This window comes from Poeciliopsis prolifica, unplaced genomic scaffold, assembly GCF_027474105.1.
Source record: "Poeciliopsis prolifica strain line A6 unplaced genomic scaffold, Auburn_PproV2 SCAFFOLD057, whole genome shotgun sequence".
In the NCBI taxonomy this organism is placed as follows: domain Eukaryota; kingdom Metazoa; phylum Chordata; class Actinopteri; order Cyprinodontiformes; family Poeciliidae; genus Poeciliopsis; species Poeciliopsis prolifica.
The window spans coordinates 450529-463846 of record NW_026562432.1 but is presented as its reverse complement, the minus strand read 5'-3'; the positions used below and the strand labels follow the sequence as shown (position 1 = coordinate 463846).

The following is a 13318-nucleotide window of genomic DNA, read 5'->3' as shown; positions in this document are numbered from 1 at the left end:
AACCCAAGGTTAGCATGGTCCAACACTGAATATTAAGTGGAACTCTAGCAGCAGGGATGAAGTGCTGCGCTCGGCCCGTTCCCTCTGCTCTCTGCATCTACTTCCATTGATTTTGCTCAGAAATAAAAAGCAGGGAGAATGGAGTTTGACATCTCGAGGCAAAACAAATAGGAAAAAAAGGGCTGGAAAGTGACCCTTACATGCAGATCTGATCGCTGTCATCTATGTTCTGTAGGGACACATTATCACACTTATTGACTTGTAAATAGTACGATTGAAAAGCTGAATTTTGTAAAGACATGAGTGCATATTTTTTAAACTAAATCAAAACTTGTATTAACAACTGCTTGAATCCCACCATCAGCTGTTGCTGACAACCATTGTGTTGTCACCGGTAGTTTTTGCTGAGCTTCAGACACTTCAATGCGTCTGAGGCGACATCTGGTCATTTCAGTCGTGCCTCTCTATATGCTACATTTCCGAGGTTTCAACAATTTGTCAGCTGCTCTGCCAAAGAGAAGACGACACCGGTTCTGTTTTGTGCCTGTCTCCTCTGATGACGTCCAATGCAAAAATCAGATGACACTTATTTGTCTCTGATTGGAAAATAAATCTATATTTATGGTGTAAAACAAGATTTTTTTGGACAAACACTGATCCTATAAAGCAACTGTCACTGCATTTCCATTTACCAGATAATTGCATTATTGGTTTACTGGAAACACACCAATTTTGAAAAAGGAACAAAAAAACTCTTCCTTTTTGATCAAGAAAAAGTTTTGCTCCTAGCATGAGGTGTTATTTTGATTTTTTATTTATTTTTTTGCCATAATGAATTTAGTTTATTTTGTCAAACTGCAATGGAGACACTTTTTTTGTATCATATGAGTCTCATGTGACTGGGTGTCAACCTGGGTGTTGCCTCGAGCACAAATCACCAAGAAGACGATCACAGCATGCTTTTTAATGACTTAATGTGTGAACAAACTTAATCATGTGATTTTAATTGTGTTTCTTATTTAATGGAAGCACTGCAATTGCAATTTTACATATTGTGGTGTTTTTGGACATTTGCAAAATTCCTTAAACTTTTGCACACAATAGAAACGCTAGTGTCTTCAGTTAGAGGCGTCTTCAGGACCACTGTAAAGCAAACTGCTACAAGAGACCCTTCTTGTCCACAAAAAGTTTGTAAATTGAGTTACATTTAATCTCCCACTGAGTTTAATAAAGTACTTCTGAATTTAATTAAACAACTCAAATGTATTACCCAATTTGAAAGAATTATTTTCTCTTATTCACATCTCCACCAAACAAATACTTGTTTTCAACTAAATATTTCAGACTAAATGTACCTATGTGTTGATCTTCTTCACTTTATACTGCAAAGAGAATTTGCTTAAATCCAAAAGAAAAATCTGAGTGAGCACAAAGAATCAAGGACAATATATGCAGCCGTGTGGCACAGAGTGTGTGTGAGAGTGGGGAGGTACTGCTGTTCTACAGTGCTGCACTCTCAGCTGCTGGTAATTCAGCAATCAGTGCTAATGTGTATTTATCTCTCCTGCAGTGGTGCTGCAGCCTCCTTCACTGATTACATATCCTAGAATTATCACCTGCACCGGAGCTCTGCCAACTATCCATCATCAAGTTTGCGTCCTTCTCGAGTTCTTCAGAACTTTTAGGGGGTTTATAAAACTACTAATCAGAGAACCTTTAACAGAAGCAAGCATCTTGTATTTTTTATTCATGTGTTTTATGCCCAGACCATATATGGCATGTGGTGGTATTTTTTATCATTATTTCTTTATTTGACTAGTCAGTGCTCACAGTCTACGTCTGTTGAGATGTTTCTGTGTCTTAAAAATGGCATTCAGACTCATTTAAATAGGATCTGTTTATGTGGCATCAAAAAGTTGAGAGAAATATGTGGGAGCTAAATCAACTTCCTGTTTAATGGAGACAAATTGGCCAGAACTACAAAACAAAATGGATGACTTTTAAGTCTGGATTGTCCTATGTCAAGTCATCAGTTTGACATTGATATCTTGAAAAAATTTTGAATTATAGACAGAAGATTACACCCACTTCTGATTCCGCTGACATACAAAATTGTTTAATTTACTTACAATGTGAGTTTTTTTGAATCCATCATTCTTAGAAAATTATATTTCATGTGACAGAAAAGTGACACACTGCAGATACAGCACCACATTCAAAATCCTTAGTCACAGAAATAAAAAGCTCAAAACTAGCGGAGGACATACGGCATCTTGCCAAGACTCTAATTGATACTCTGCATTTTTAGCTAGCCTCACTTCAGAGTGCGTAATGTGTCAATTAACCAGTTCTGAAATATTCTGATAAGCTGAATGTGAAACCCCCAGTGGCTCAGTTTTATCCCGCTGGCTGTATTTTCAAACAATATTGGCTAAAATGACAGATAATTAAAAGAAGAGTCCCTTAATGTATATGCAATAAAAGAATAAAAGATGTTTTTAGGCTATACCTCTCTTGCCAAATGGCATCTGGAAACGGTCAGCAGCCTCACCCCAACAGCCTTACAAAGATAAGCAGGTATAGACCACTGATGGATGAAAGATCACCAACATCATTACTATTCACCCAGGTCCTGTTTTCCCCTTCTATAATCAGTCTCTCGCATTTGTTTTTGCCCTCTTTTCTTGCTTTACTAGAGTTTGGAGCATTAGCTCCTGTAAAGTGCAAAGCTTTATCCTACTGGTTGCACATCATTCAGGAAGGTCAAGAATTAAACCTGTCCTCATTAGTGCACCTGGCTAACCAATCCTAAACATCTCCCTGGAAGAAAATATTTTGTCAGTTTTCTGGTCTGCATGATTCAAGAAGAGTTCATAGAAAGCCAAGATGGAAAGACATCAGCAGGAAGGAACATTTGGCTCCCAATGATCTCAGGTGGGTTATAACGTCCTGTCTTAGTCAAGAAGTATCCATGATGCAGTAATGTGAAATGACAATATATTGGGATGTCAGTAGAAAAGACCTGAAACCTGATAACTTTATGGGAAAGGTAGCCTGGTAAAAAACAACCCCTTGGTTTTCTCATCAAATCCCTCAGCAATTGAAAAATGATTGTTTGCTGGAAGCGTGGACTGGATCTGATTTTACCCAACTGCTAACAGTTAGACATGATGATGATGTATGTAAAGCTCGTTTGATGAAGCTTACAGAAAGATTGTGTGCATTGTAAACAACCTGCTTGGGAGAAGGACGTCTTTGTCAACAATAAAATGTCTTAAACCTTTCTCTTGCTCTGAATAATTGCTTAATATTTGGAAACAAGGCCAACATGGACTGAATGGCTTTATTCACTTCCGGCACTCCCATTACCAAACCACAACCAAAGGGAGGCTACAATTCTGAAAAGGTGCGGAAAATCGGAATTGTGTAAGAAGGTCGGCTAAGTCAAAGTAGTCTAAATTGATGCATATTTTAGGCAAAGAAGATATTTATTGAGTCAAAAATGGTCAACTAAATTTTTGGTCCATTGACTTTTCCATGGGGAGTGAATGAACTTACCTGCATTGTAGTAACGGTCCAGCTTCTCCCATAGTGGCTCATCCTCCCGCTGGAGATTGGACAGCTTTAAAGGTTCATAGATGGAACCTGTAGAGAACATATTTATTGCACAAAAACCATCCCACACAGTAGCACATTTCCTTTTTTTACTTCAATTGATGCTTTATTTACCAATGTGTGTTGGAAAAGGAAATTGACAACATTGTTGTGCATATCTAAACGAATTGACTCATAAATTTGACTATTTCCAGTTAATGCAAACAAACAAGCAACAGAGAATAGAAGCAAGACGAGATGTACTATCAGCAAATAATTTTTTTTTCTCTACAACACACTGCATCACAAAGGGCTCAGATCAAACTATAATAGGCACACAGAGAACGAGAAATTCGAATAGTAATGTAGCACTCAACCAGGCGTTACAGAGTGAGCTGAGAGAGCAGGCAGTGGAGGGAACCCCCCTCTGCTAGGCCTTCTCTGTTTTTCCACACACTTTTCTCTTTGTTAAATTTGCATTTTAATAGATTTGACCTTGGGTCAATACCACAGGTAGCCCACTGAAAAATTCACATTCTTACTTAAATTAGCATAATTTCCATCAGCTTAAAAACTGCAAGGAACAAAACCAATCTCTTTTTCTTTCTCCCCCTTTCTGAGATAACCCTTTAAACCGGTGTAGTGGAAAATAACATTATTTCTTACATAACAGAAAACGCGAGCTGTCCATGTTCAGCTAGTTTTAAACAACCCCATGGCTAACTTCACTAATGAAAACCACTTGAAGCCACTTTGCCGTAACTGCATATTTAGGTCGTCGTCCCTTCAGGGTTCCCAAATGATTGGAGGGGAGGAGCAGAATACCCTCGATAAACAGAGCCCAAAACCACACGATCGCTAAAATAAGGTTAATTTTATTATATTCAAAAGTATCAGGTGTCAAAATTAAAGTTTAATGATTATGTCCTTTTATAATCTGAAAACATTTGTATCTTGATTATACTAAACACTCTTATGTTTATGCATTTATTCAGAATTTACTGTGAAATTAATATTCCTTCTTTCTTGTTTGGGAAAAGGAAGGTTTCTCAACCAACCCACCCTTAAAATCCAATATGGCTGCTGCAACTTTAAAAGCGATCGGCGTGGCACAGAACGTTAATAGACACTAATCCACACCACATCCACACCAGAACGATGAGACAGACGAGACATCTGGACTTCAGGTGTGGACAGCTTCATCAGAGGCCTTTATGTGAGCCGTTTAACAGAAAATAATGTGGATGCATTTTGTGAAGTTTGATGCCACCATTAAATGCAGTAATTTAATAAAGATACATGGCAACAAAAATGCAAACAATTCTCATCCAGTGCAACAACTTTTAAGTTGTTTGTGCTGCTAAGGGTTTACATTGCTAATAGCATTAACCTGGTCACTGGTAACAGCAACTGGTGAACTCACTGGTCTTCCAAGCTGATATTTGAGCACTGATACTGATTTCAGAGGTAAATAGAACAGGGTATACAACATATAGGCCACCAGCACCTGGAGCTTCCTAAAATAGCCTATAAATAACTACTCTACAGCACTTTTCTTTGAAGTAGTTTTCAACTAGAGACCAATGTGACTCAACTTACCTTTATAGATGTTAGGGTTTATTACATCTACCTCATAATTCATCTTCATATTTATCTTGTAACCATGTGACATGGAAACTTCTCCTTAACCCAGCTCAAGTACAACCTCCGTTTTGTTGAAGGTTATCTTTTTTCAAATAAGTGAAAAAAAAAACAACCCGACGACTATCATCTATTTATTTTTTTCTGTATAAAAGAGCCCTCACTATCATATGACTGTGTATGTACTTTAAGCTCTCTACTGAACATATTGCGCAGTTTAAACCATTAGTTTACATACACTGAGTAAAAGACACTAGTTTTGACTCTGAAATTAAATCTTACAAAACTTTTTTATTTTTTAGAATTACTAAAATTATTTCTATTTGCTAAACCAAAACCTGATTGTCTCTGGGTCACAGAACCCATCTCGTTCCTGAGCGTTATTACGACTAGACACTCCCATAATGTCTGTACTTGTCAATAAATGTTTGATCAGATAAATGAGTCACTTTCAAGTATGTGGAAATTGTTCCCAAAGATGAACCAGACTTGTGCAGCTGGCATAATGGGCCAAGATATCTCTTCCTGGTGTCTTGGTTGGTTTCTATTGACTTTCCCACACTGCTTCAAACAAAACAGCAGTGTCTATCAGGTGTGCCTCAAAGCTCAACAGCTTTGAGCTTCAAACTAACTCAGGTGTGTCAGTTAATGCATCAGGGGTTTCCAAAGCCACACCATCATCATCTGGGTTTTTTGTGATCATTTTAAAAGTTTCAGGAATCATTCTTTATGTCAACTTCTGCTTTTGAAGACATAACTACATAAATCTCTAACATATTTTTGTCATGAGATGTGGCTTCGTAGGAGAACCAAAATGTAGACATGAGGTGGGGACATGGATCATATCAAGTGTTTAATGAAAAAGTAACAAATACAGGAGCAAAGTCAAAACTCAAATAATAAATCTGACAAAATCACCTAGCTAGGGTTACACAGGGAAGCACAGAGTTGAAATAAGGACCCGACGAGTTGTGGGCCAGACTGAGGAACTGAAATACTAGGGGAGTTGTGAGTATGGCCAAAAGACTGGGCTGGTGAGTTAATAGACAGCAGTCGTTGGATCAGGGATCAGGCTGAGGGGAGGCCAAAATGTGGCACAGGGAGCTGGGGAGATACACAGCGGAACACAAAAGAGTGAGGGAGGAAACACAAGGAAGTTGAAAATAATTCTAATATTAAAGAAACACTAAAACTAAAGAAAACACGATAAAGAAAGAAACAGACATTTAGGGGAACTATGAAAGAACCAAAACAGAAACAAGGCTGATCTGAAAAATATAAAATAAGGATCACAGAAACTAGAATAACCCAAAGGACTAACAAAGAAATAAACCTAACTAGAGTCACCAAGGATGAACTCTGACATAGAAGAATGACTAAAACAAGAGTAACAAGATAACTGGGAACACTACGATGGGGCTGAAATAAAGAAACACAAGAAAGAGAAAGATCTAACAAGATATCAGTAACAACAAATAATAAGACAACAAAGAGTGAACTAAAACAATGTTAAGAATATGAACAGCAAAACCAAACCAAGAAACCAGTCTTGACAATTTTCTCTCTCATTATTGGGACATTTAGCAAACAGAACTAATTTTGGTATTTCAAACCAAACTAAAATAAGAGATGTTTGGTCTGATTTGACTTTGTGCAATGAGGGAAAAAAAAATGTGTTTGTCTTTTTATTCCACATATATAAACTTTAGGTTTCTACTGCATTTCTCTAGCATTTCCATTAAACACAGTTCTTAATTAAGACTTAAATTTGATTAAATTAGGAGAACAAGCTGCTATGGGCATATTGCATAATGATGTGGAAAAATTAACCCAGTAAGTTTTTCCATTAAACAAGCAAGACATGGAAAATTATCCAAGGATCTAAAAGATTTCTGAATGCATTTCTTGTCCGCTCTGGCTTTGTGCATAACTCTGACCCATATTCACTCCTGCTACTTACCGAGTCTGTGAACTTCTCGATGAGGCTGGGCAACCGCAGCCATTGAGACAGCCATGCTCAAAAGGGGAAATTAAGGCCAACCGTCTCTCTTTTTCTCTCTCTCAGCTAAATCAGAAATCTACAGCAATTCACAGGAAGCAGTTAGTAGCACAGCGTTAGAATTGACACATGCGCCAATCAACAATGAATTACATTTAGAGGCAATGATGATGAACAACATGCAGAGAATCACAGGACATATTAACAATGACTTGCAAAATTATTCAGAAGCACTGAGATATGCATTTATTTATTTATTTTATTTTCAGATTTTGTTACACTAAAAACACAAACTTCAGTGTATTTTAGTGGAATATTATGTGGCCGACCAACACAATATCAACTGTTATTTACTTTTTTTCCCCAAAATTAAAAGTCTGAAAAGTATGGTGTGCAGCCTTACTTACTTTGATAGTCCTAAATAAAATCCAGAGCATTAAACTTATTTAAGAAGTTTACATTTTTTTGTGTCTCAGCATAAACACAGCTGTTCCATTAAGGTTTGGGGGGGGTTATTTGAGAACATTAATGAACAAACAGGATCACAAAGTCCAAGCCAAATACCTCAGACTGGGGCATAGGGTGGGCAGCGACCCACAGTGAACCCTCCTTCTAAATCCTTTCTGACTGCACTTGGCGATTCTTATTTTGCAAAGATGTATCGCCACAAAAGTTAGTCTCTGAATGTGCAAAGCTGGTTGAGACATAACTCAAAAGATTAGGCTGCAGCTAATGCTTAATTTTACTAAAAAAAAAAAAAAATAGAAGAAATCCTGAGGACTGTCTATAAAAAGCACAAATAACTTCAGATTTTTTTGTAAAGAAGAAGAAAAAAAGAAAACATCTCATCTACAGTTTGTTCTGGTCTATCGCCTAAGATCCCAGGGAAATACACTGAAATGTTTGGTTGTAACATAAAGAAAGGGCTTTGAATACTTTTACAGAAGTCATTTGAACTCCATAAAGCACAATCTACTCTACAATGATGATGTAATTATGAAGGCAGACAATAAATGTAATTAAATCACTTACTGAAGCTGTTGAATTACAGTAATATTTAGATGCTTTCTAAAAGCTGGACCAGTTTTAGTAAATTACCCATATATATATGAGAAGGATACAGGAAAAGATCTAAATACAGTTAAAAGCAAAACCTTTTTTTGCAATGTAACTTTTAAGAGTTTTGTCCCAATGAGAGACAAAAGTACATTTTTACTCTCACATTGTTTCTCGCAAACTCTTTAAATTCAAACAACCTTTATTACTTAAGAGGCCCAGCATGTTTGTGTCCAGTGGCTCCATCACGCCGAGGCAGCGCAGGAGCAGAATGTTCAGCTGAGGAGTCCCAGCGAACCGAGACCCTCTCCAAAGCGCCTAAAATAGCGCGGAAGCTTGGCCCACGAAAACCCCTGACCTTTGCTGCTTGTACCATCACCTCGGATTTGAACAGGTTGAGAGTACAAACAGACCAGAGTCAGGCCCGAGGTGGCCGGACTTTCACAAACAAGCTGCAGCACAGCAGACACCGCCGGGGCGCGCCACACAACGTGAGATCGTGCAAAGTAAATGAGTCAGACCTGATCTCTTCGATCGGGCTTTAAATTCCAAGAGTTTCCATCCGACATCTGCTAGACTCGCCATGTTTACTCTCAGTCAATTCTGCCGGCACTTAACAGCGTTTCTGCTTTCTGCCCTTCAAAGTAAAACGCCTATGGCTGCGAGTTACAGTCAGGACGGGAATAAATTACATTTCAGTGACTTTGGAGGAAAAGTAACAAATTAAGTATTTTATGGTATGAAAAATGATTAGGTTTGGTTTTAAATGTTCAACTTTAAGAATGAAATGCACTTATTTTGAAGAGCAAGAGCAATACTTCCTTCGATACCATTCTCCAGCTTCAAACGCCTGTCTTCTGTCAGGCAACCAGTTTGCACGACATTGACGTAAATAATATAGTCATTTCATAAAAAAGAAAAATTGGTGTATTTTTTTATTTTGCGAAAACTAACTTATGATAAAATAATAACACAAACAATCTTTACAGATCATCTGAATAATACTTATTGTATTCAGAAGATGGTTGTGTTCCTCCCAGCCGTAAAGCGGTGTGCCGTATTCCGGTTGGTGAATGTTGTGGAGCTGCACTTGTACCAGGATGCGGATGTTTACCTTAAATACCTTTTTAATAACGTTTTTGTTACTTTTATTGGAACAACGAGGCACCTTTGCTCTTCAAGATGTAACGGTGGAGCTGTTCGGGACCAACAAGTATGGGACGGTGGCGGCGTTTGGTGACTTCAACTCGGATAAACAGACTGACATCTTTGTCATCAGAGAGCGTATGTAATGCTGCTGTCATTAGCGACCTGGCGCACATCTAGTCAGATGAATATAAATATACTTTTATAGTAATAAGGATAAATTGTCGGCCGATGTGTTTTTTTTTAACGAGTATTAATTTTTGAGGGGAAAAACGTACCTGTAACTCGGTCGCTTGTCAAATGTAAACTTCCTTTTTTAGTTAGGTTAAAAAATACTTCAAAATATATACTTTTTTACAGCCGTAAATGCGCGGGCGGAACATTTTGATACACCATAGATGCCAGTCATGCAAGTTTCCCCCTCATCTAGCACAAATAATAAAAAAATGATGGGAGTGTAAATCACATTTAAAATAACTAGCAATGCAATTATTATGTTTGATTTAAAGTAGGTTTTATCCACTTTTTTAGTAGTTGAAATCCGGAGAACTTCACTTCTTATCACATACTTTTGAATATTCGTCAATGACAGGCTGCTTGTCCATACCAGGGGTTTGTTGTGGTGGGTAACAGATCTCTTTTAATTCTGTGTTATCTTCCAACTTTTGCAGAATCTGAGGTTGTGATTTTGTTGGCTGACTCCAAGTCTCCTTACTTCAAGCCCAAAGTTAACATCACCAAGGACATGCTTCCAGGGTAAATATTCTCAGAAATAACATCTTTTTTGTTTGCTTTTGATAAGTAACTGTATAAGTGGTACATTCAATGTTTATAACTGACGTTTGCTTTAGTAATGAGGCAAATTTGGCCACTGGCTATCATCTCAGTTGCCCTCTTTCCTTTTCCAGGGACACAAAAATTACCAGTGTTGTTCCTGGAGATTATGATGGAGACTCTCAGATGGATGTCCTTCTGACAACTCTGGACAAAAATTCAAAAACATCTGTTTTAATTTTCTGGGGAAACAACCACACATTAGGTAAATATTAACAATAAATTATAGCTTAGATTGAATTCCTTCTTTCTGTTTCTTTTTTTTCACAAAATGTATGTTGTAAATACAGTAGTGTTAAAGTGTTTTTGCCACCTTGTGCTATTCTTCAGTTTTGCTTTTTCCTTTAGTCACGGTTTGATTTTTTACATCATAAAACATTGTTAATTTTGGAAAAATATGATCTAAATAATAATAAAGATAGTTTTCAAATTATTGCACTTTTTATCAAGGGGAAAGAAATTAATAAAGTCCTCTACTACGTGAAAAAAGAAGCTAGTTTTTCTGTGGTTAGCAGGAATCAAGGGTTTCCAATAACTGGCAATTAATCACAACTCAGCATGAAGAGCGTTTCTAAGGTCAGATTATATTACCAAGCTTATATTGATGTCCAGACTTTGTCTAGGCCACTCCAAAACCTAATTTTGCTGGGGTTTCTAGTCATTTGCCAATGTGCTTTGGCTCATTCTCCTGCTGCATAACCAAAGTGGAATTGGGACAGTATGGCTGGACTTTCCTCCTGAAGGATGTTATGGTAGAAAGCAAAATTCGCGTTTCCATCTGTGATGGTAAGTCGTCCAAATCTTGAGGAAGTAAAGCAGCCTCTAACTCTAACTCTACCAGCACTGAGTTTGACTGTCAATGTGATGATCTGTTTCTGAGATGCTTTCTTAGTTTTTGGTCAGACTTAATACAACTCACACGTTCCATAAAAGTTCATCTTTTGATTCGTCAAAAGAAACAAAAGGTGAACTTAGCCCCTTCACTTATTATTAAACAATGAACTTTGACACAAACTGACTAGCTTGAGGTCTGCAGAGCTTTAGATGTTGTTTTAGACTTCCTTGTTGGATAGTTGATGTGCAGTTGGTTCAAGTTTGATTGAACAACCTCTCTTATGAAGGTTCACCACTGCTGGAGGTTTTTCTCTGGTTGTGAATTTTGGTTTGCTGGCCTCCCAAAGTTTAAAAATGGCTTTGTATCCTTCATTAACTCTGTTTTTATACTACTTTTTCTTTTAGATGATGTGATGCTTTTAGAGTCCTTTCTGGTGTTGGGGAGCTTTCCAGAAAAATACTTTAATCAGAGTTAAATTATGTTAATTTAAGAAGGGACAATAACTTGTTTCCAGGTTTGGATGCCTTTTTGTTCACCTTGTTAAATGAAATCATAATTTAAAACCTTTTTTTTTTATTCCACTGAGGTTATTGTTGTCTAACAGTAAAATGTGTTGTCTGATAGAAAAGCAGAAGATGTTATTAATGGGTAAACACTTTTCCACCTCCTCACTTAATGAATTTAGTTGAAATATATTGTGAGCGATTGCATGGTTTGCAGAACTAGAGCCACTGATAGAAGCTGTTCTTATTGTGCTTTCCCCATATTGCTGATAGCAGATTGTTTCTAGTATCCAATAAATGACTCTGCACTGTAAATAGTTGAAGATTTTATGTTTGTTTCCAAATCTCTCAAATACAGACTTTATGTTTCAGCTGTGTTGTTAATACACTAAGTGTAAACAGCTTGTGTTTCCATATTGTTGAGACAAATCCAGTTTTTTGATTCTTTCCAGATTTTCTTCATTGTTGTTTTAACGTAATCATTCTTCAGCATGAAAATAAATCACATCTTTAAGCAGAATTGATCAAAGCATTGAGAGGAGAAAAACGGTTCTCCTGTCTGGTGTTCATATCATAGCTGCTGGATGTCAGTCGGGCTAAAAGTTGAGCTCCAAATGGAAAATAAAAATTCAAAGGCGAAACAAACTCCTTAGTTAATTTATTAAAAATTTTATTTAAACTGGAACACAGTGCTTGTTATCTAGTCAGCAGTTTAAGATCATTCAGGCAAAAAATTTGAGTTACACTTGGATATCTTTTTGCCTTCAGTACTTGAGGTGGTCGATAAAAAGCTGCTAAAATACCCTTGCTAGCTAATTAGCTTTTTAAAATGTCTTTTATAGGTAAGTGTAAATGTATCACCCATTGACAGGATGACATTTGTTTGTGCCACCGGCTTGCTTCTCTTGCCAACCCCCAAGAGCCAGCAGGATTCCTCCTATATCGTCCCCTATATTAACAGATTTTTTGGTCTCAAATTTCATTCAAGCTGGCATTTAAAAGGTCTTAAAAAGACGTAAATTGACTTGCTGAAACCTGCAGGTGCCTTGGCTGTGATTTAATTGATAAAATAATTTTTAAGCACACGGTTATCTCAAAGGTTTTATTTCGAGGCACTACGGGGCCACATAAAAACATCTGGCAGGCCAGATCTGATGTATGTGTGTGGAGAAACCAGTTTAGAGCAAACAGAAATGTTTTCAGGGATGATTGCCTTTCGTCAAGAGTTCTGCCCCTTGCAACGTGTCAACATATTCCACTCTGCTTTTTTGCTCAACCAGAAGCTTCCTTCTTTTGTTGAATAAATGGATTTTCCTTCACTCTGCTGTGTAGAAAGTAGAGAATTTTTGTCATGCCAGTGACATTGGAAACCTTCAGAAGAAGAGTCTGTAATAAGTTACTCTTTAGAAAATCAAAATTTCTTTCACCTTTTTGTGTCCCATGCTCGGCAAAGTCCAAAGGGCCAAATTCTTGGAGTGGGAGGAAATGTATTTTGTTCTTTTAGGTGCCATCTTATGGATTTGGGCCGCAGTCGGCATCAGTAAAGGCTTTAACTTACATTTGGGATTTGCCTATGTCTTCCTGGAAACCCCACTGGATCTGCTGGATCAGCACAGGACCTTTCATTCTCCTTAGTTGTGCAGCTCTGCAGTCCTCTGGAAAATCTTTTCCCCTTTGCTATCCGGGGTTTATGAGAGAAAATATTTGACA

The 13318-nt window shown here is 37.4% G+C and overlaps 2 protein-coding genes across 4 annotated transcripts in view; one reads left to right on the top strand and one right to left on the bottom strand.

Moving 5' to 3' along the window:
- The window catches only part of phkb (phosphorylase kinase, beta), a 97923-nt gene extending 89022 nt beyond the window's left edge, over positions 1-8901 (bottom strand). For 2 of the 3 annotated variants that reach the window (XM_055060069.1, XM_055060068.1), the window contains exons 1-2: positions 8812-8899; positions 3559-3645 (exon numbers count right to left, since the gene is read on the bottom strand). In XM_055060069.1, coding sequence (XP_054916044.1) covers positions 3559-3645; positions 8812-8875 — 151 coding nt within the window. In that variant the 5' untranslated portion in view covers positions 8876-8899. Of the gene's footprint in view, positions 1-3558; positions 3646-7195; positions 7314-8811 lie in introns of all 3 variants that reach the window. The other variant, XM_055060070.1, reaches the window with a different exon arrangement.
- Positions 8902-9351: 450 nt separating this feature from the next.
- Positions 9352-13318, top strand: part of itfg1 (integrin alpha FG-GAP repeat containing 1) — a 152042-nt gene continuing 148075 nt past the window's right edge. Inside the window, exons 1-3 of the mRNA XM_055060071.1 lie at positions 9352-9574; positions 10108-10192; positions 10345-10475. Of these exons, the coding sequence (XP_054916046.1) occupies positions 9364-9574; positions 10108-10192; positions 10345-10475 (427 nt within the window). The 5' untranslated portion in view covers positions 9352-9363. The remainder of the gene's footprint in view (positions 9575-10107; positions 10193-10344; positions 10476-13318) is intronic.